Source organism: Erithacus rubecula, assembly GCF_903797595.1.
Source record: "Erithacus rubecula genome assembly, contig: SUPER_Z_unloc_1, whole genome shotgun sequence".
Lineage (NCBI taxonomy): Eukaryota > Metazoa > Chordata > Aves > Passeriformes > Muscicapidae > Erithacus > Erithacus rubecula.
In genome coordinates, this window is record NW_027635590.1 from 4,378,132 (window position 1) to 4,400,995 (window position 22,864).

General features: G+C 39.0%; 1 protein-coding gene across 3 annotated transcripts in view; it reads left to right on the forward strand.

Moving 5' to 3' along the window:
• The window catches only part of MOB3B (MOB kinase activator 3B), an 80,525-nt gene extending 58,023 nt beyond the window's left edge, over positions 1-22,502 (forward strand). For 2 of the 3 annotated variants that reach the window (XM_079330899.1, XM_079330900.1), the window contains 2 exons: positions 7,065-7,267; positions 18,419-22,502. In XM_079330899.1, the coding sequence (XP_079187025.1) occupies positions 7,065-7,267; positions 18,419-18,448 (233 nt within the window). In that variant the 3' untranslated portion in view covers positions 18,449-22,502. Of the gene's footprint in view, positions 1-7,064; positions 7,268-7,344; positions 8,486-18,418 lie in introns of those variants that run through there. The other variant, XM_079330901.1, reaches the window with a different exon arrangement.
• The last annotated feature ends 362 nt before the right edge of the window (positions 22,503-22,864 follow it).

Here is a 22,864-nt window from a genome sequence, read left to right on the forward strand (position 1 = left end):
ATTATAGTAGCTCTTTTTGCACAGGAGTAGATTTTGAGTGCCTTGTAAATTCAAGCATCTTTGGCCTATACACAGGTCTTATGGAGCATCTGCAGTAAAAATATTCAAATTCTCTTTATATGGTTTTGTTCCCGGTTTGGAATTATGCTGAATCCAAAAGCTATCAGTCAATGATAGCTTTTCTTCAGCCTTCCCTGCTTACTTATGTGTGAATTTGTGTGTGTGTGTGGTGTGTGTGTGGTGTGCGCATCTGCTGATATAACCTGAAATTTCTTTGAAAGAGCTGTCACCTTTGAGTGTAAAGTTCTGTGTACTCTGGTTCCTTTTCAGAATAATTTGAAATTGCTTTCCTTTTATGAATCATCTCTTGATATGCACTGAGAATATTCTCATATACATACAAGCTTCCTAAGGCAGCACACATTGCATTAGAGGACATGAGGGCTGCAGTGGGAGGAGTTAAGTTGCCTGACTATTTCTTCTAATGGCCTGCTGAAAATGAATTTAGTACAGTAATAATCTTAAGAACAAAGTTTTCTTTTGTGATATTAATTTGTCAACTACAGCTGCTTGTTAATGTCTTGCTGAATTTTGTCAGATGTGGGGCCTGTGTTTTTTGTTAACTGCTGGAATATCTGTGTGCAGACAAGAGGTCTGGTTCTTAGTGCATCACCAACACTGTGCTGGTTGCTGCTTCTGATAATGTTTCATTTTGCTGCCTCTTGCAGCCCCTCTGGAGAAGGGCCCTTAGAAAAGCATGTGTTTTCCAGTGTCCCGTGAAATTAATGGGCGACCAGAATCTTTGTTACTGAAGAGATCAGGAATTAAGGAAAGTAAAAGCTGTGCTATGCTACATTCACCTTGGAAAGCCAAAACCACATAATTTCCCAGAAATTGTCAGTTCAATGACAAGTATTGTATGAATATTTACAAGTAGGAAGAAATGCTTTTCTACTGATAGCTTGGCCAATCTCCAGTGTTGTACAAACTTACATGCTTTTTCCTTATGTTCATCAATGTGTTAATATGCTCTCTTTTCTCTTCCTAAGTTGTTACACTGCCAAATGGCGACTATATTTTCTGTCCTAGAAGAGATATAAATACATATATATATATCTGTAAGCCATACAGACTTGCTTAAATGCAGTGATACAACAATCTTAATTTTGTTATTATGGTGAAAATGGATCTTCCACGGCAGATTAGTTATACTGACACATAATCATGACTGGAGCTCTACCCAGCTGACAATTTATGGGCAAGAATTGAGGGATGGGCACAGTCGCCCATCAGTCGCCCATGATCAGAAGGAGGAAGTTGATGAGGCTTTCTGTGAGCTGTTAAAAATAGTCTTGTGGTCACAGGCTCTGATTCTCCTGGGGGAGTTCAACCACCCTGGTATTGCTGAAGGGACGATACAGCCCAGCAGAGTCTTTATCTCCAATAAACTCTAAGAAGTTCCTGCAATTTACTGAAGATAACTTTTTTATGCAAGTCACGGAGGAGCCAGTGAGGAAAGGTGTGTTGCTGGACCTTGTATTAACAAGCAAGGAGGTACCAATTGAAAACATAAAGGCTGGGGCCAGCCAACCCTAGCAATTCTCTGATTCTGTGATGTCACCAAAGCACATGGGTGCAGCTTTTCTGCAGGAGTACATCATCCCTAAGTACAGAAGTGGCATGTATGACCCCTTAGAACTACAGGTATACAATCATATTCACTCTGTGTGCTGCTGGTTAATACCATGCCTATCTAAGCCCCACTGTATTATTTCCCAATTGCATATGTAATTCTGAATTAAAGGAACTTATGCAGTATGACTAAAACATTTAGAAGCTGCTTGGACCTTCTTGGGACATATTGGGGAATTCTAGGGCTTCGAACACCAGCTTAACCAAAATGTTTACCAAAATCCTTTTGTTACTTTCTTCCATTATGACAGCTCTGAATCAAGGCTGCCATTTCTCTTGTAGAAATACTTCTTTCAGAAAGAATCAGCTAGCTCAAAAATTTCAGGAACATCTTTGTTTGTCTTTTAATAACCATAACTAAGCAGTCTAGTTTGATGCGTTTACATTGCCTCTACAGGATCACGTTGTGGGTAGTAATACAGTCAGTCTTTTAACTGGGTTAGAAAGGGGAACGGGATAAGGCCAGGTTCTTAGAGATGAGCCTGAAGGTGAAATTCCAGCTTTGGGGCTGCAATGGACAGCCCAGCTGAAGTGCATCTACACCAATGCGTGTGGATAACAAACAGGAGGAGCTGAAAACCACTGTGGAGCAGGACAGCTATGATGCATTTGCCATCACGGAAACTTGGCGGAATGCCTCCCATGACTGGAGTGCTGCAATAGATGTCTATCAACTCTTCAGAAAGGATGGGCAAAACAGCAGAGGGGGTGGGGTAGCACTGTACATTAGGGAGTGTTTTGATTGTATTGAAAGTGATGATGATGAAGATGACAAGGTTGATGCCTATAGGTGAAGATCAGGGCACAGATCAGTAGGGCAGGTGGCAGGAGTCTGTTAAACCACCCAGCCAGGATGAACAGACTGATGAGGCATTCTATAAGCACTGGCAAAAGTCTCTCGTTCTCCAGCCATAGTACTTGTGGGTAACTTAAACTTGCCAAGTGTCTGCTGGAAATACCAGAGAGAAAGCAGTCTAGAAGGTTCCTGAAGTGTGTGGAAGACAACTTCCTCACACAACTGGTAAATGAGCCTACTAGAGGAGGTGCCCTGCTAGATTGGTTGACTGTGAACAAAGAAAGACTAGTGGGTGATATGGTCGTCAGTGTCTGTCTTGGGCATAGCAACATGAAATGTTAGTTTTCAATACTGGGTGAAGTCAGGAGGGGCACCAGCAGCACCTTCACCTTCGTCTTCCAGCAGGCAGACTTTGGCCTGTCTAGGAGATTGACTGACAAGAATCTCTTGAGACTCAGCCCTGAAGAGGAAAGTAGTCCAGGAATGCTGGATGTATTTTAGAAAGGAATTGTTAAATATTCAGAAGCAGGCACATGTAGAAAGACAAGTTGTCAGGAATAAGACTGACCTCGTTAAACAGAAAACTTCAGCTAGAATTTAGGGAAAAAAGAAACCTGTTATTTCTGGAAGAAGGACCAGGTAACTTCACAGAACTATCAGGATACCGTGAGGCCATGGAGGGAGGAGATTAGAAGGGCCAAAGCTCAGCTAGAACTTGATTTGGTTTCCAGCTAAGGACAGTGAAAAAAACTTTCTATAAATACATTGGCATGAAAAGGAGGACTAAGGAGAGTCTCCATCACTTGTTGAATACAGAGGGTAGTGTAGTGACAAAGGATGAGGAAAAGGCTGATGTACTTAATGCCTTTTTTGTCTTGGTCTTTAATATCAAGATCAGTTGTCCTCAGGACATGCAGCCCCCACAGCTTAGAGTTAGGGACAGGGAGCTGAGTGAAGTCCAAATAATCCAGGAGGTTAGTGACCTGCTCTGCCAGTTAGACACAAGTCTGTGGCACTTGATGAGATCCACCCCATAGTAATGAGGGAACTGGCAGAAGAACTTGCCAAACCCCTGTCAGTCATCTGTCAGCAGTCCTGGTTAACTGGAGAAGTTCCAGCTGACTGGAGGTGGGGATTGGTTGATCCTGCTTTGCCTGAAGTGAGAGGACAAAAGGAAATGGCCTTAAACTGAGATGGGAAACTCAGATCAGTAATTAGAAAAAAAAAAAAAACCTCACTGCCAGGTGGTCAGGCACTGGAATAGGTTGCCTGTGGTGGAGTTGCCATCCCTGGAAGTGTTCAAGAGGCACCTGGGTCTGGTGATCGTGGTGTGATTTAGTGTTTTAGGGACTGCAGTTGTAGTTCTGGGTTGGACTGTTGGACTGGATGATCTTGTAAGTCTCTTCCAACTCTGATGATTTTAAGGCAAAAACTGCTGTGGCTGAGATGAAGGACAGAGAACAAGCTTCTTAACAAATCAAATTGTCTAAATATAAGTTAGTCCAGTCCCAAGAGCCACTTGTAATTACTCTGTTCTGTGGCTGATTTATTTATAACTGTAGAGTTGCAATGGGAACAAAACATTAGGCCAAATTCTGACCTCAGAATATAAATCTAGAATCATTTTGCTCTGATTTCTTTCAATTTTGATAGCATTACTTTGAGTTCATTCTATTGTAATTGAGGTCAGAATCTGTTCTCTTTTATCTGATTTTGAGCACAAAGAGCAGCAGGGTGTATGTTCAAAATAGGGCTGCAGGCACATCAATATATGCATTTGTACCTTGGGGCTGACCAGATTTTGAGCCTCTTCTGTGTGCCAGGGACAAACAGACAAGCTGACAGATTCCTCAAGACTGAGGAGTGTAGGTAGCTCACTACACAGTTATCAGTTGCTTTCAGTGATACTAGGAAATGCTTTTTAACTCTTTAGGATACTGTGTTAGTTTGTAAATCAGTTTTACTAGAATCAGAAAGAAATCAAAGAGCCACTACCAATTCTGCTGTGCCCAAATTATATACTTGTGATAGCAGCAATGCTTCACTGTTTATTTAAGAGTAAATGAATCAGAATCCTATTTTCACAAAATAGGAGAAATTCTGCAACAGCAAGTGAAGCTACACAATTTGTCTGAAATCTTGATTCACATGAGGAGCAGGGGGAAATACTGCAAGTTTATTATGAATCCTAGGTTGTTCTATACCAACTATTTTTTTAAATATGTTGTTTATATGTTCTCAAATTGACTGTGTAATGCATCTAGAAAACAGTCAAATAAAAGTCCTCTCTTGGAGCACAAACAGTGCTCTGTGGCTTTTGCACTTACTGCCTATAACTGTGAAGTGGGAACATAGCCTGAAGAGAATTTAAAGGATTTTTCAGCTTGGTATATTCAGATTGTTTTAGTTAGTTAATACAGAAGTAGGAATGTCTTCATTACACTGACATTCTTCAGTAAGAATTATGTGTCAGCCCTTGGAAGCTAAAACTAATTATTCTCCATTTTGGAACATATCTGTTCTGGATTAGAATACAGTGCTTTCAAGAATTCATCTCTAAGTTCAGCAAACCAGCTTGTAGTGAAAAGTGCCAGTTATTCCCCTTCCTTCTTTTTTAAGTCTTGACTTTTTTTTTCGGGGTATATTTTTAAATTTCTGGTGTGGGTATATTTTACAGAAAAGTAAAGCAGATTGCTGCTGTAACCATTTCTGAATTTAGCCATGCTCTGATGGCTGGAATGTGAATGTGGTCCCCCTGGTACATGAGCAGCTACATGGGGTTCCTATTATGTTTTTGATAGATTATGTTTATTTGCCCTTGGAAATAACAATTGTTATATTCCAGGTGCTTGGCTAATTGTGTGGAGTTGCAATTTAGACATTGCCAAGACATCTCTATGTACTGTCATTTCTATAATTTAACCATGTCTCCGTTCATGTCTTGAGCATTCAAGCCTTCTCCTCAGTGACCTTCCATAATAGTTTTGGCACTTTAATGGATGAAAAAAAGCAAGTATTTCTTAAGAAGATAAAGTAGCTGTGTTTTGATAGATGCAGCTATTTTTCTGATCCTTGGTTTGTACATCAGGAATAAGAAGGGCAGCACTGCATCTCTACAAGCTACTTAAAATTATTTCAAATGGATTTTAAAATATCTGGTGAACCCAGTACAGGCCAAAAAAACTCAAGACATTTCCCAACTTTATCTGCACCTCAGCAGTGGCAAATGTAGAAGCAACTCAGGGATACTTCTGCAGTGTGTTTCACTCCTCACATGCTGATGGACACACTAGTGTTCATATCCACAATGGATATATCCTGGTAACTCTTCGGTCAGAGAATCCAAAATAAGATGCATATTTATCAGATTGATCAGATGCAGACTGGTTACAGCTGTAGTTGATAAATCTGGGTTTGGTATGGAAATTCTCTCTGTATGTCCTCACATCACCCTCAGTGAAACTGGGCACTTTGTCCCTTAATTCACCACTCTTATGAGTGCTGAGCAATATTTAACAGGAAACTGAAGTTTGAAAACTAGAAAGCTTGCAGAAGTGTTAATTTCTGCCAATAATAAATGTTTCTCTTGTTCAGAGCATGAACTGGGCTTTTAGGCAGTATGGAAATGCTTGGCTGTGAGGTGGTTTTTTTTGGTTTTTTTTTTTTAAGAAGCACTAGTTGCATTTATGTGGTTCAAATCCAACTAAAGCATGAATTAGATAACTAAAAAATCAGCAGACTCTGCAACAAAGCAAAGTAAAAATAGATTTGTGAGCATGGGACTAAAGTCATTATGTCTGAGAGACAATCTTAGAAGAAGATGAAACTTTAAGATTTTGGAGACACCTTAGTTGCACATAACTCCATGCAAGATTAATCTTTAATGAAGAGCTGTTCTGAAGAAATTATTTGTGCCCTATTATTGATGCCTGTCAGTTTATTAGCAAATGGTGCTTTTGCAGTTGGAGTCTCCAGCCGCAAAGTAGTGTAACTTTAAACGTTTTTTGAACGAGTCATTCCTGTATCTCTTCAAAAGATTTTCTGTTGAAGGAGCAATCAGATTGGTGTCTGTAACTAGGAGGAAATTGAAAGCTTAAGGGATCCTTCTGTCAGTTATTTCAAATTTGTTATTAAATTTGATGCTGTCAAATCCCACTGTTGAGTAGTATGAGCAGGAAGACTGTGTTACTTCTAGGAAGTCCTCTGCATGTATCACTTTGAGGAACAGTTATTGCATGATGTAAATCCACTAATGTGGATTAGGAATAGGCTGTTGTGCACTGCGGTGAAAATCGCCTTTCTGAATGTTACAATACCAGATGTATTCATTAAATTATACACGGGAAAAAAGCAGCTTGTTCCTGTCAGTCTTGATCCATTAAAGTTGTTTAAGTATTTGGCTATCTTTGGTGCTAGCTGTCAAATAAATGTAACCATAAAGTAATCTTCCGGGTTGGAAAGGAGGGCTAAGAAGTCATGACCTAGTTTGCAGTTGCAACCTCACACTTGGCAATAAAGCTTTTGTCTTGGGAGGATGACAGGATGGTTATGCCAACCTTGCCTTCTCTATTCACAGGTGTTCCCTTTCCAAAGAACTTCCTCCAGATCTGCAAGAAGATACTCTGTCGGCTTTTTCGTGTGTTCGTTCATGTCTACATCCATCACTTTGACCGTATCATCCTTATGGGGGCTGAGGCCCATGTCAACACCTGTTACAAGCATTTTTATTATTTTGTGACAGAGCTCAACCTCATAGACCGCAAAGAACTAGAGCCTTTGGTAAGTGTGGGGTCTGGGAAAAAGCTCTAGGAAATTTTCTTCCTCCCTTCACCCCGACTTTCTCATCCTTGTTGCAGTAAATTTCCTTGAGAAACAAGGTCAGTTGTTCTACATAAACAATCTAAAGGGATGAACTCTGCCTCTCTGCATAGACCCATTCCTTCTGCTGCAGTATTTGTAAAATCTTCAGTAGGCTCTATAGAAAAAGTGCAATGTATGCTGTATGGAAAAATACAAGGTGGAAAATCCTGGCATTTGAAAATAGAAGTTTTCTGTTTCTGTCTTCTGTTTCTTCCTGTACTGTATATTAAATATATGGTTTTATTTTGTCTGTTTTCACTGCTCAGTAACAGCATGGCAATAACTCACAGCAGTCATTTAAATGCATGTAAAAGGAACAGTTGTCTATGCAAAGGTGAACTTCGAGGTTTTTTAATTCTTTAAATAGGTGTTATTGAAGGTATTAAGCGTGTTTGATCCAGAGCACACTCTGAATCTAAGTGAGATAGATAAAGTGAGACAGAGGTTCAGATAATTAGCAGTGTAACAAAACCAGACACTTCCTTGTGGACTGAAATAGATTTAAATTAAAATAATTGTTTCCAGAAGCAAGGCCCCAGAAATGGCTGCAAATACAAATAAAAAAAGTACAAGCAGAGAAGGAAAAATAAAGGAGAATTCAGAAAGCAGTTCAAATCCTCACTGTGGGTATTTAGCCACGTTTCAAAGGGATAAGAGAACATTTCTCCCTAGGTCAGAATTTGAAATATACTATATCGTTCAGCCAATTAGAATCACTGGGTTTTATGTTTTCTCTTTTTTTTTACACAGGATGACAGGACAGCTGAGGTATTGGCTGGCACATGTGGATATCATGTAGTCCAAGTCCCTGTGTCACCTAGAAAGGGTACCCAGGACCATGTCATGCTTTAGTTATTTCACATAAAGGCATATTGCAAGGCCATGTATAGCATAGTTGATTATGCAACAATTCTGAAAGTGTGGCAAAGTGATGTGTGCCTGCATTTCTGCAGGAATTGGAGCTGTTGCAGGTGTGGTTCTTGTATATACTTGCACTGATTGGAGGAGAGTCTGTGAAGTAAGACAAAAATGTGTCATCGTGTTTTCAGCAATTTGCAAGGCCCACTGAAAGACATGTCATTTGGCATGTATTGATAAGCTGAAATGTATCTTTTTTTTTTCTGCATATGCTGTATAAATATGTCCTAAGAGATAGAAGGCTGCTAAAGAGAGTTTTTCTGCCAGATTTGTGATGCTAGGTTAGCCTGTAGCTATTAAATACTGAACTTGAATCATAGGCAAGATACAAACCAGAATATCTCAGGCATAGGAATAGAGGTGATCTTAAGTCAGTTATAAGAGCTTTAGAATAGAGAGGGGACAAAAATGGTTTAATGCTTTTACTGCTGCAGTTAGTGGGTATCAATACCCCTGCACAAAGCTGACACAGGAAGTTTTGGGGCCAGAGTGGAGGTTACTCACGTCCAGTAGCAGAGCATGATAGGAAGATAGGAATATGCTCCAATTGTTGTGTGGTTTCCTTCTGTATTGCTTCCTTTAAAAAATTATTCTTGGGATCATAGTATAACTATTAACTTTGCTGGGATTGACCATCTCCCAAGTAAATGTTTTACCTGCTTCCCTCTTCCTGCCCTTGGGTGGGTGTGAGCAGTGTGGAAATGCAGAAAAAAAGACAATGCCTGTATTTTTCTCTTCAGCTGAGCAAGGAGAAGGAAGGGAATTGCCAAACGAAGCAGGGATACAAATAGTCTTGAATTTTAATGTGGTAGTTGAGTTCAACCTGTGGACTGCCAGGTTCGTCATTGACAGGAAACGAGCCTGCATTATCTCCCTTAATTAGAAAACGAGCCAAGAGATGATTAAATAAACAGACTGCTTTAATAAATGGGAAGATGACTGATTTATCAACAGAACTTTAAGAAGGGAGAATAATTGGTGAAGTTGGCAGCAGATGAATCATAATATTGTCTGTAGGACTTATACTCTATGTTTAAAATAGATTTTATCAGTCTTTTGCAACCCAGTGCAGCAGTTATAAAATCAAAGGAAGCAAATAATTCAAACAGGGTTCTCCCTCCCATCTGGGAGTTGCATAACTTGTCCTTTCTGCAGTCAAAGAGGTGGTTATAGTTTAAAATGCTATGTGTCATTTTCCCATATCCATCAGCAGGTTAATTTGACAGATTCTGGAGTCTTCCATAGAGTTATTTTATATGGTGACAAAAGAGGAAGCCAACATGGTCACTGACCCTATAGGGAGTCCTGAGGAAAAAACACATGTCCAACTGATTAATTTAGGGAAAAAGAACTGATTTCTTTTCTGCAACCAACAGACAGACAAGGCAGCACCATGAGAGCTCTCAGAAGACCTTTAAAGTATGCCTCCATGGGAATGTTATGGGGAAACATACTTAGTTTTAAGATGTGTTGTTTTGTGCCATTTCCCTGTGTGGCCAGCTTTATTTCCCGCTTCCGATTCTTCACTTCTGAGCCTCTTCCAATGGCCAAAACACCATGGGCATGGGGGTGTCTATTACCTCCATTCCACCCTCAGCCTTTGTAGATGACAGCTTGTCAAACGCAGCATCTAAATATACTTTTTAGTGAGAATCTTTATGCAGCTGCCTCAGCATGTCAATTTGTTGTTCAAACATTAGCACAGTTATGGCAAATATAGCCCCTCTATACCTCCTTACAGTGATCCCTTTTCTCTGACAATGAACTCTATCTACAGTATTTAGGACTTAAGTGAGCAAGCTTTTAGGAACCTGGCCTGGTGTGGGCAGATGGGTCCATCAGTCAGAGGAGGGGAAGAGCATCTTCAGCCATCAGCTTGTCAAGCTGGTGAGGAGGCCTTTAAACTAAAGGTGCTAGGGGGAGGGAAACCTCAGTCCAACCATATCAGTTTGACAGCAGTGCAAATCAGTTCATTTTCCTGCAGATTCCCAAATAACTGGAAACTATTGATGGTAGTGAAACTTTCTTCTGAGATCAGGGATAATAGACAGCAGAATACAGTAATCTGCTTCGCTTATTCTTCTCAGTAATTTTTTAATAAATCATATCCTATGGAAACACTGAGCTTTTTCTCAAAGTAATTTTTATAAACATTTTTTCCATAAGAAAAAATAGTAATTACATTTGAATGAAAAAAGTAGAGAAAGCTATTGCTTACGTGCACTGTTCTGCTTACTTTTGAAGTGGTGATTTCATTTTCATGCAGAGACTATCAGCCACATTAGCAACTGGGGCTGGAAGTGATAACTATTAGTGGAACTGAATGTGTAAAAATGGTGAAGCTGGTAATTGCTTCCATGAGCATGGACTTCATCTACAGGATAAACAAGGACATTAGTATTTTCTTGCCTCATTATTCTCAACGTAAAAGCTTCTATTAGCTATATAGCATGATCCGTTTCTGAAAACACTATCATCTGATATTTGGAGCTGCATAAAAGTCATTATAACATGGAAGTCAAGATACCAAATCAAGAAGTCTCTTTTCACACTAGGTCTGCCAAGTCTCCTCTCTGTTTCAGGATGGACCAATTAACAGTACTGTAGTCATATAGTGTTCAGGTAACACTAGAATTTCTCTGCTGTGCTTTTTTGTTTTTCCAAGGTTATAGACCTCCTAAATATCAGTCCCCCAGCTCCGTAACTCTTGTCACTCTGTCTCTGTCCATGAAACCAAACTAACTACTGGTATAGGTCTAATTATGTCTTTTTACTAAATAATTAGCAGTTTTGCTGCATCTTTGTTTATACGACAAAAAAATGTTTGTTCATCAGGCAGTTCATTGCCAGAAATGCCATAGATGTAGTAGACATACTATAAACATAACACTTAAGGCACTAGCTTCATACAGCACTCACAGCTGAAAACTCAGCTGTAGCAGGTTTAGCAAGACATGGCAAAATGCTGCCATTTTGACACAGGTGCTCTCAGATGAAGCTGAGTGAAACAGGATGATTAGTAGATATTTTTATGCAGCCAAAATTTTCAAGTATATATTTTAAAATAAAAGTATTCCTTTTTAATTCAATGGAGTTTTCTTCCAAAATGCTGCTTTTCTGCTTAGTTATTTTTTGTGTTTATGGTGAAAATGAAAACTTGCACTTTTCCGGTCTATAATCTTTGTATATCCGCTTACAATCTTCATGAAAGGTATCAAAGGTATCAAAAAATCAGTAGAGTTTGAAATACAAATTACTTGCCAGCAGAGAACAGTTTTAACTAAAGAGTATAGGACAACTAATTTCATTATAGCTGCTGTGTTCTTGTTGTCACTCTCCTTTATAGCTACCCAGTTTACTTTTGTAGTGCTGCTCAGTGCCATCAAAGTACTGCCCTTCAGATCTTTTCAAGGTGTCCTGTGTTATCTCACTTAGAAGAAGCAAGACAACAGTAATAACAAGACTGTTTTAAAGATACCTCCAGCTGTTTATCCTTCCAGTGTGTTGTGTGTGCTGCCTGGATGGCTTAAGCTTTGGACAGGTAACATATAAGGTTTAATCTTGTTCAGATTTGTTCAGTCACTGCTGCCAGCTAGCAAACAGGTGTTTCTTGCTTTCAGAAATGCAGAAAAACCTAAACAACCAAAAAACCCAAACAACCTAGCATTTCCTGCCCCCAGTCCAGTTATGGTGTTAATATCCAACAGGATTTTCTTTATATTGTACAAGCAATGGGAATTTCTCAAGAAATGGATCTGATCACTAAGATATGAAGAAACTAGCTATAGATAAATGCTGTCTTTTTCCATGTCTTGCAGAAAATTAGAAGGAAATTTAGTACTCTAGGACTTAACATTTCTGAAAACTAGAATTCTCAACTCTGATGCTTGAAGAAAGCAAAGCCTTGGCGTGCACTGCCATGGTGGATTTTCTGAAGACATAATTTCTGGCACACATTTTTAGTGACTATTTCTACAGCATCATCTGCTTTGCTTGCACTGAACTGAAGACAGAAGGACTTTCCTAGGGCAGTTTTGGTTAACTGTTATAAACATGCCTATGATTTTCTTTCTTTAGCACTAAACAGCTTAACAGCTCCCTCAAGTAGTCTAGCTGTCATAAAAGAATTGTGAAGATGGTATTAAGAAGAAATTTCAGAAGAACTATGTTACTTAACTAAAAGTATGTGTTTTCTTAATTTGAACCATACTTGTTGAGTGACTCTATTAGTTTTATTGAGTGTTGAATTGGACTGTTATTTTTCTCTCTAAACCCACAAGATCCAGAAAACTGAGCAACAGCTAATCCACTTTTTCTAATTGACAAAGGAAAAAAAATCTCATGTCACAGGAACTTAGAAATTCTGCAAAAGAAAGGAGGAAAGAGATATTTATTGTCCCACTTAATTAGATCTGTTAGTGTATAAAATAAAATAAGCAACAAAATTGTAGTTCATAGTATAGAACTAACATGTCTCCTGATAAATGTTATGCAAAATTTTATGCTAAATATAGTTATAGTGTTTGCTTATTCACTCTGCATTACTTCAGTGTGAAAAGTCCATTTAATGGGTAAGGTACACTAAACTCAAACTTATTTTATTGTTACAGAAGACAAAAACTTGCAGAAGGTGAAAATATCTCCTTGGAATATTTTAGGCAATTTTAGGCAAGTCAGTCATCCAAGTGCATGTTCTCTGTCTGGGTCTAACTCTACTCACAGGTGTATTTGGCAGGGTAATTTCCTGATCCTGTTCCTGCTTGCAGAACACCTTTGTCATCAGTGATAATGGTTTACACTTGCAGACAGGAGTATTATCTGTGTCCTGCAAACATCACCAAACAAATTTAGGATGAACCAAATAGGATTACTGTCAGCCTGTCCTTAGCTTCAAAATAACTACCCTCAGACCAAAGAGATTGTCTGAGAGATTTATGTAATGCTGTGCATCATGATAATTGAGACTCATTCAAGTGGAAGACATCACGAAACCTAACAAAAGAAATCAATGTATCCACTGGACAGCAATTACCAGTCTGTTGGGGTTTTTTTTCAGTCAGGATACAGAGAGAGGGGCAACTGAAGAAGTAGAGAATATATGTTTGTTTTGGGGTTTTTTTTTTTGGCACAAACTTTGGAGAGAACAATTTCTAAATTAATATTCAAGGCATGGTTCTAACTAAAATGTCCATTAAAAAAATGAAAGAAAGAAACAAGAGTTTGGTAGAATACAGATTAGTTGTGTAGCACAGGATCATCCTGATCGGTGCTTTTCCCATTGTCAACAGCTTTGCCATCAGGATACAAAGAACTTTGTCCACGTGTTAATTATTTGTTAACTATTAAGAGGTTTGTGAAGAAAGCAACAAGAAAAAGCTGCAGATGTCATAGTCATTTGTGCTATGAAGAACATATCTTTCTCATCTACATCTGCAGTTGTTATTTGAACTACAAAAAGACTGTGAGCTGTCTGCATTGGTGCATCACTGGGCCTCTCTGTGTGCATATAGCATTCCCTGTGGCTGTGGATTGCTTTCTGTCCATGAGAGGAGGGAGGAGAAAGGTGTGTCCCAGTGAAGCTTGCGTTTGCTCAGCAGAGCCTTCTAGTCATGAACTCAGATCAGGTTGGATTGGACTGTTACAGGTCCATAAACTGGGAGGCCTGTTTGTGTATTGCCTTTCTGCCCAACACTGTGCATTGCTTCACAGGATGGTTGAATAGATTCTAAGTTCCTTACCTGTGAGAATGTGGTTAATGCTGGGCAATAGTTTTGGGGTTTTCTTAGTTGAAGTATTTGGAGACATGAGTGGCTCCCTTTGGAGTCCATAAGATTGGTAAGTGGAGTTGGCATGATGTCCACTGCTGTCATGTCCTTGCTCTTGGCCACTTGGTCAGATCTTCCAGGCTGATGGGTGTCTCCAGGCGAGGTATCCCTGCCTATCAGCAGGTAATGCCGTTTTTCTGTCCACTTTTCTGCTGACACACTTGTATATGCATTGAAGAACCTCACTACATTTAAAACAGTTGTCAAAGGATTAGAACAAGATGTTCCCACATCATCCTTAGGCTTGCTAACTGGCAGCAGGAGGAGCTAAGGGGAGTGAATGTCAAGCCATGCTTTTCTTCAGCTTGTAGAACTGGAAGTGAGGATGGGACCCAGGCACTGAAGGAAGATTTGAGTCTAAAATAATGCTGGTTTTAGTGAAGGTCATGACTGCATTTATTATTTTTTTCTGGTGTTCTTATAGAGTACTAGGTTTATACTGTTTTTTCACTTCATCTACTTTCTATTCAGCTTTGGCACAGGAGGGGCCTCTGGCTTCTATTATACACAGGTACAATGGTGATATTTGTTTGAAGGGTTTTAGCCTTGTGTTTTGACAGATACATATTATACTTGCATAAGCATAGAAGCAAAATTTTCTTAGAAGAAAACCATTCTTTTTGTAATCCATTCAGATGCAATCAATATCTTACCACAGGTAAATATGTCATGTTAAAAAGAGATTTCCTCAGCTACTTCAGGCTATGTTGCATTTTTTCCATTTTTCTCCTGCTGCATTTAAAGGTGAAATGAAGAGTAAAAATTAAAATAGTTAGGTGCAGATTTATGTGCTGAATGCATCTGAAATTTATGATGGAGTATTATGGAGGGGAGAGGACCAGACATTCTTCAGATGTAAATATTGATTACTTTTTGAAATATTTCTTTTTTCCCTTCATCTCTTAAATCAAGTTGGTACTCCCTGAAAAACATTCAGGAATGTGTCCTTCCCTGAAATCAAAAATACTAGCAAAACAGATAGATCCCTGATGCTTACAGAGCGGCTTGTTACATTAATTCCAGAGAGTAGGTAAATACTTCAATGACTTGGTAAAGAATAGTGAATGTTTCTCTTTGTGTTCCTTAGAAGTGAGTTCTGTGTTAAATTCTCCTCAGTTACTGGTCTTGGGCATATTCAACATATACAATGGGTCTGGGCTTCTGGTTTGGATTTGAAAAACCTTCATTGCTTTCATTTTTTTGGGTTAACTGTGTAATCCAGAATTGAAAGCAGGAACACGTATGAATGTAGCAATGCAGAATAATGCTCTGGAGTGTCTTGTTATTAATTTCCAAGAAGAAGTGCATCTGCTATCAAAACCTCTGGTATAGAGAGTTTCTGTTAACAAGCACAGAAGGACTTTCAAAGTTTTCAGTATGTTTTCAAGTGTTCATGTATGCCTATCTGTGTCTCTGCATTCGATTTTCTGATTCCCTTGTCTGTCTAACCTTTATATTTCATTCAATATCCAGCTGGGACTGGGTATCACAGTACCTTAAGGCAGAGAGCATTTCCAGTCTTCCTGCCTTTTCAGAAGAGTCACTTGATAGCTGTTTGTCATTTGCCATGTTTGGGAAATACTCTTATGTGTTTTTAATTGATAATTGTTAGTCAAGAGCATATTTCTACACCTTTCCCGGCTTAAAATGAACAGTGACATTTCAGAGAAGCAAAAACCCAAGAAGACTTCAGGAGACTGAAGAATATTCTGCTTTTTGTTAAAGACAGTGCTCACCTAAGGCTGTGCAGTAGCAGAATAACTAAGGATCAGATCTTTGGTGAGGTTTGAGGGGGATTGTTCTGCAGAGTTAAGTTGAGGAGGGACTGTGTGCTAAATTCTCTGGTGCCCATCAGAATCAGTGAGAGATATGCCAGCAAGCTCTGTGAAGAGTGGGTGGCTAATGTTTAAAAGCAGGCATCTCAGAGGGGGCAGTAAGCAGCTTCTTCAGCAGCAGGCTCTGCAGCAGGAAGCGTGTCTCGTGCTGCCGCCCAGCCAGGATTGGACACTGAGGGCATGACCTTCCCCTCCTCACCAGCATTTTGAGTGAAGATAACTTCCTCTGTGCCAGAGTCCAAATGATATCAGCCTCTTTGAGAAACGGTGCCCAGGTTGTTTTGTGAATTCCTCTAAGAAAATAACAAGTAAAAGTGGATCACTCCCACAAAACTTGCACCAACTCATTATCACAGGAATCATGCGCTTTTTTCTTTTTTTTAGAGCGCATCTAATTAACTGCCATTGGGTGAAATCAGTAAAAGCTCAAGCACATATGTGCAGGAATACAATGTGACTGTACTTGTGTGTCCTTCATTTACCAGTAACAATATAGATCAATACAGAGAATGTTTCTATACATCAGAGATGTCCATGTTTTTTAAGGTTAAACATTCTTCTGACTTTACAACTTCGGTGAGATTTCCAAAACTGAAGCCAAGCAGCTGTTGAGAAGGCCTTGCAGGGAAGAAGTTACAGAGTCATTTGCAGCAATGTTCTACTCACAGGGTGAGGAAGTAGGATCTAGGGAGAAGACTGTGGATGTAACTGTATAACCCAAAATAAAATTAAAAAAATCCAGAATTAAGGCAGGGAGAAGCTTTGGGAGAAACTGTATTTCTATAAAAAATTAATTCTGCCTCTAGAGAGAAATTAGAAATGTCGTGATAGTTCGTGCTTCATGGCTGTCATGGTGAACTGGTTTAAAGCCCTCTAATTTACATCTTATGCATAGATCATCTAAGTTCCTACTCTGCCCTTTTCCTGGACACATTGATCCGTATCTAGACTTCCACCTCTGATGCTACTGCAGTTTGTCTCCTAGTGTGTCTGAAGGAGGGTGGCCCAGTTTGCAATGGCTTTGATATGGTCTACATTACTCCCTGGACTGCTTTTCTAACAGGGTAAGATGATACAGACTGACTGAAGATCACTGTTCAGCAGCAGTTGCAGAAGGAAGTTGCAGTGTTTTACCTCACAGGTCTATCAGTTGTGATTATAGGAAGTAAACTAGGATCATTCAGTCACTGAGTATGTGCAAAATTAGGAGCCACCAAAGACAAAAACTGCCTTGAAACACATTAACACCTAATTAATCTTCAGTAGGAAGCTGTCCAACACTGTGCTGAATTTTATTTAGTTCTGCATTTGGTGTTTGTTGCTCTAATGAAATAAACCTAATCACAGCTATTTAATGGGGAAAAAAAAAAACCAAGCCATAAAACATTTAAGGAGAAAAGGAGGCAGATTTTGCTATGAACAGTCAGTTTCGTCATCTCTAACAAATTAGAGGAGAAGCCACTGCTAGTTTACCTTACTGTATATATCACTATGGAGATCACATATTACTGTATAAATTTCTGTACTAATTATCATTGTCTTTATAATAAATGACAACATTCCATTATGTTACACTCATGCCAACAAAATAACAAGTAATGCAAGATAAATATACAAGAAAGAAAAACTAGTTAAAAGTTTGGAAAGGGAGGAGAAAGCTTATGTGTAGGATCCTAGATGGAAAAGTAATCTATTTAAACACAGAGTAAGAGTTACAAAACTGTCATGAAGCAGTTTGCAGTAGATCTTACTGACCTTATAAATTAAAGCAAATTATTCAATCAAACTAAGAAAATTTTCAGGGACTTCTGATAACTTGGTAAATCTCAACTGATTTTCCAGGGTAAATGCTGTGTGGTCTGGTATACGTGGATGGCTGTTGGTCAGATAATGCCTTTCCAGAAAATATGCTGGCATATATGAAGTTTTATAGAATGGGGCAGCCAGTTACCAGAGTTTGTATCAGAGTGCTTATAGATCACATCAAATAAAATTCTACATGGATCCCAAACCCCAGTTCCTAATGGAGTCTGTGAATGGTCCAAAACCCCATCCTAGAAGTCCTCAGGGTTTGTGTTCCTGTGCCCTTTGTGCCTGTGGATAAGCAGAAATAACTAGGCAGAGAAGGTGTATCTGTGACTCCTGCTGGCTGCAGGTTCAATGAGAATGATTTGAATCCTTTTTCTTACATTAAATTAAAAGGTTTCTGGCATTTGCGGTTGATTTATTTCTTTGGGCAGGGGGATGTAGCACCATTTACCTGACATGGCTAGGCATTTACTAGATTATTAAAGCTGCCAGAAGTGACAAAATGCTTTATTTTACTTGCCAGTTAGGTTAATTGTCCTTGAAAGTGACAGAGAGGGGTAGAAACATGGGTGCCATATAAAACCACATGAATTTGCAGAGTTGCAGAAATATTAACAGTGAAGAGGCCTGTGCACACCTTATCACAAATGCCATTTGTTTTATTTCCCCTTCTTGTTTTACAGAAAGAGATGACAAGCAGGATGTGTCACTAAAGAAGAAGAAAAGCGAAGTCCAATTTCCTTCCTACTGCAGAGTTCAAGAACATGACAGCTGTCATGGACAGAGCCTGCTTGTTAATCCCTGAAAGCAGGAAAGTTGGGAGCCACAGTTACTGTCACCACTGCTTCTCTCCAGTGTCAATGTTGTTAACCTTAAATATGCTGCTTGGAACCTCATCTGAGCAACATGGAATATTGGGAAATGGAGGAATCCTATCAGTTCTAGCTCCTTTATCAGGGATAAGAATCTCTTCAGCCATAAACAACAGCAGACAGTGCCCCTGCTGCTAAAGCTTTACTGAAATTCAGGTCTCTGGGCTGACCTCCAGACTACTTGTTTTGAAATGAAATCTGCAACCTTGCCTTCTTTTTCTTTTGTTTCTTGGTATGTGCTTTCTTTCCTAACTGCAGCAGACTATTAAGAGGTTCTGGAATCAAATAAGACCTAGCCCTTAATGCCTCCTACCCCGCTCCAGGCCACCCAAGGCTTGGCCACCATTCCCAAATGCCAGCAAGCCTTGTGTTTCCGGGAAGACAGCCACGTCCTTCAGCTGAAAAGGCAGTTTATGCTTCATTGTGACTCATAATTTAACGACAATGGAAGGGTTTCTGATCTCAACTGCATGAACAGGGATCCAAATATAGCTCTGCAGTGCTGAAGTATTTTCTTTGAATTAATGCTGTGACTGGCATCAAATGTTCTCAGTATCTCTGTATTACGTAAAAAAATCAGCTGCAGTCATAATTTACTGAAGTATACTGAAGTACACCAATCTGTCTGGTAATTTCATATCCTTCTATCCCCCTGGAAAAAGGATTGCTCTCTATTACCCTAAAATTTCATCTTTTCTGAGAAAATAAATTTAATTTTAGTAACTTTCAGGGAGATACAATAAAGATGAGTAGTAAAAAATATTAGATCAGGAGGGACTAATTGAAGGTCTCTGTTGCAGCTTAACAGTGCCCAGCCATGTGACTTGCTTTTTACCCTGGGCTAACACAATATTTTTTTCTAGAACTCAATCCAAGTTAATTAACCCGTGTATGAACAATCTGGAAGGATCCATTACAGAAAATTAAGTCTTCTACGCCAAATATGCCCTGAGGAGGCTTTCTTAAAAAAAAAAAAAAATTAAAAAATGAAAGTGATACTTAACAGAGGTATCACAAGTGAAATAGTTCTGAATATTTGGGAATCAAGTGGAGCACATCTATGTATTCTGTGCCTTGTAATGACTTTTGCACACTTGTGTTATTGTGAAAAGTTACTTTTTCCTGCGTACATGCTTAACCTTGTTGCTGCCTTCTCCTCAAATAAGTTTAGGTATGTTTACATATTCTGAGCCAGAAACAGAAGAAAATCTCATGGAGTTCCAGTGATTGGAACATTTGAAATAGAAGGGTAGCAGACACTAAAGAATAACAGCAAGTATTTTCTAGCTCAATGTTGTAGCACATTTTGATTTACTTGCCTGCTTGCTTAAAATTATGGCTTGTAAAATGTCAGTGATTACATTCTTGCTGGAAAAAAGTGCTTTTGTCTGTTGAACATTTGGTGTGTACCTATGATGGGAGCTTTTCTGCATCTCTACACAAGCAGCATTATGCTTTGCTTTAAAGGGGATGGACCTAAGTGTTCCTACCTCCTTTGTTAGTCCTTGTAATCAGGTTAATTCTTTGGGGATTTGAACGCAGATGATTTCTGTTCTGCTGGCACTTCTGCAGGATATAACTAACTTCTGGAATTCTTTGCCACAGCTGCTCCTGCGCTTGTCTCATTTTAAAGAAGATGAAAAATATAAATTCTTTGGCATGGTTCACGTAGCTGGCGACTGCCTGGAATTACAATTCCAACTGCTTATAAAGGGTTTGTTGAATTCCTCCAAAGTGCCTGGGCTGTGGCACTGCTTGAGATGGATCTGTAGCTGGTGCAGCGCACTTGAATTCCACTGCCACCGTGGACAGTTGCCATGTGATGTTCTCAGTATGGACAGCACTGTATTTGAAAGATTAACATAAAGATGCAAAGGTGTGGAATTTTGTGCATAAAGATCAAATCACTACACAAATAGAAAAACATGGGGTTTTATGCATAATTTAGTCTTCATTTTATTACACTACTTACCGTATGGTGTTTTGAGACTATTCACTGCACCTCAGTCTGAAGATTAGGTAGAATTTTTTGTTACCTTTTTGTGAATGCAAAACTTACCAGTTAGAGTGATTTTCTTTTCTTTTAAACTGTTTTTTCCCCAGAAACCCGTATGTTTAATTTTCTAGTATGGCACACTGTATAAGGCAAAAGAGTGAAATGCAGAGTTGAACCCTAGAGGATTTGTGTATGAGCTGGCCAAAATCCCTGTAATGGTAAAAGCTTGCTATTACACAGGAGATGAATGAGCTGCAAAGGAGAGAAAAGGGTACTTGTTCTGGTTGCTCATTCTGCTAGGAAGAACATGGAGTTTCCTTCCTCCACATGACAAGGCGTGGCCTTCTGCTGAGTATCTCCCAACAGGTGCTCTTGCTTCTGCAGCACAGCTATTCAGTCACCACCTGGCCATTACACACTACAGGCCGTTTCTCCTCTCCCACTCCATGATAGCTGATAAACAAATTTGCATGTTTGGAATGTGGCATCACTGCATAAATGTATCATTTTACTCTTTCCCATAGAGACAAAAAGGCAGATTCCTCTTGAATCTTGTGATCAAGGATTCCAGCTTAATCAGTAAATTTGCCCAGAGCCACAAACAGACAGAATCCTGTTTTGCTTGTTAATGTTTTTTGTACTTGATCTTATTATTATGTATGTTTCTAATAATGCCCACATTCCATATTGTTCTGGGATTGGAAAAGGTGGGGGGAGGAGAGGGAGAAAAGAGGCTATTGTTTGGAATTTTTTGTGTTTTGTTGTGGTTTTTTAAATCACACTTCTAGTTTTTCAGTCGGGTTTTGCTTTTTTTGCCTAACTTTTTTTCACTGATATTTGTCTTTAAGGATGCTGTTGTGTTAAGCTTCAAGGCACTTTTTAGTGCCTTTATCGAGGAATCATTTCAACTGACTGAAACTCAGCATTACTCTCAAGTAATGAAAGGCTGTGAAAGGTTCCTATGACACCAAACTTGACTTTAGTGGTTAAAGACTTAAGAGTTTCCATTGATTGTCTCTGTAATAAGAGATTTTGTAATTAACTTCAGTTTTGTGTGAACATAGATTAGTGACAACTGTAATATGAAACAAATCTGAACATAATTTCCTTTAGGTTTTGTGAACAATGGAGTCCAAGGTCTTCTGAAGGGTGGGGATTTTTTTACTAATCCCCAACAGCAAAATTGATGATTTCTACCAGATTTGAGAGAAGCAGAAGACTTATGAAACTCACTAGTTTTCTCCAAGAGCTCAGGCCCTAAAGCACCAAAATTTACATCAAACAAGTTACTTGATTCTCCTGATGAATGTATTCATTAAGAAGAAGACAGGGAAAGAGGAGGAAAACAAGTAACATGTAACTTTAGGGGACCTACAGATAACAATTCAATATATGCAGAAACTTAATAGGTGAACATTGTCCTTGGTAATCACAAATTCCTTATCTGTGAAGAGGATACAGAGAAGGATACTCTTCGTAGTTGGGAAGCCACTCTTGCAGGTCTCTATTAACAACAGACTAAAAGGATCTTTGAGCACCCTTGGGTTAAATAAATTACACATTTTGGAGCCCTCTCACAAAAAGCTACTGCTTCCTGTCACTTTTCAGCTTCTCTGCGTGTTCTTGAGGCTTTTCATTTTCTGGGTGGGAGCCCTAGGAGCCAGCCTTTCAGTATGCCTTTTGCTTCCCCAAGGACAGTGCTGTTACAAAAAGTAGCTGTCTCACTTTCCTCTGTGCCTGCAGAAGGGCTACACCTCTGACCTACGCCCTCTGAAGAGAGACCATCAAGGGCTGGCTGTTTATCATCTCTTCAGAAAAACAAAAGCAAGAGAGCAGGAGGCACCTGGAAGACAGCAAAACAGGAGTCCCTGCATGCAAAATAAAAATATGATTTCTATAGTAAAGCATTCTTTATGGGCTTTAGAAAGGGGATAACACTGGGGGCACCCACTATAGACAAGTGGTCAGTATTTAGACATTTTTCTATATATTGGTAGAAAATTTTTAAAAATACGTTTTTAATAATTATGGAGACTATTCCAAAGGCCAAGCAAGCCAAATCAACACTAAGAACATGGTGATGGTGTACATTTAAATAAAAAGTTATCGAAGTTGATTTTATAAATGTTTTATGCTAAGTAGGCAGTGATTTCCAAGGTTTAGCTGAATTTGTTAGAGCTTTTAAAAACAGATTCTGTTCTATGTTTTAGTAAGTTTAAAGACAGATGTAATTAATATAATTAAAAGTTATAATAATTTTC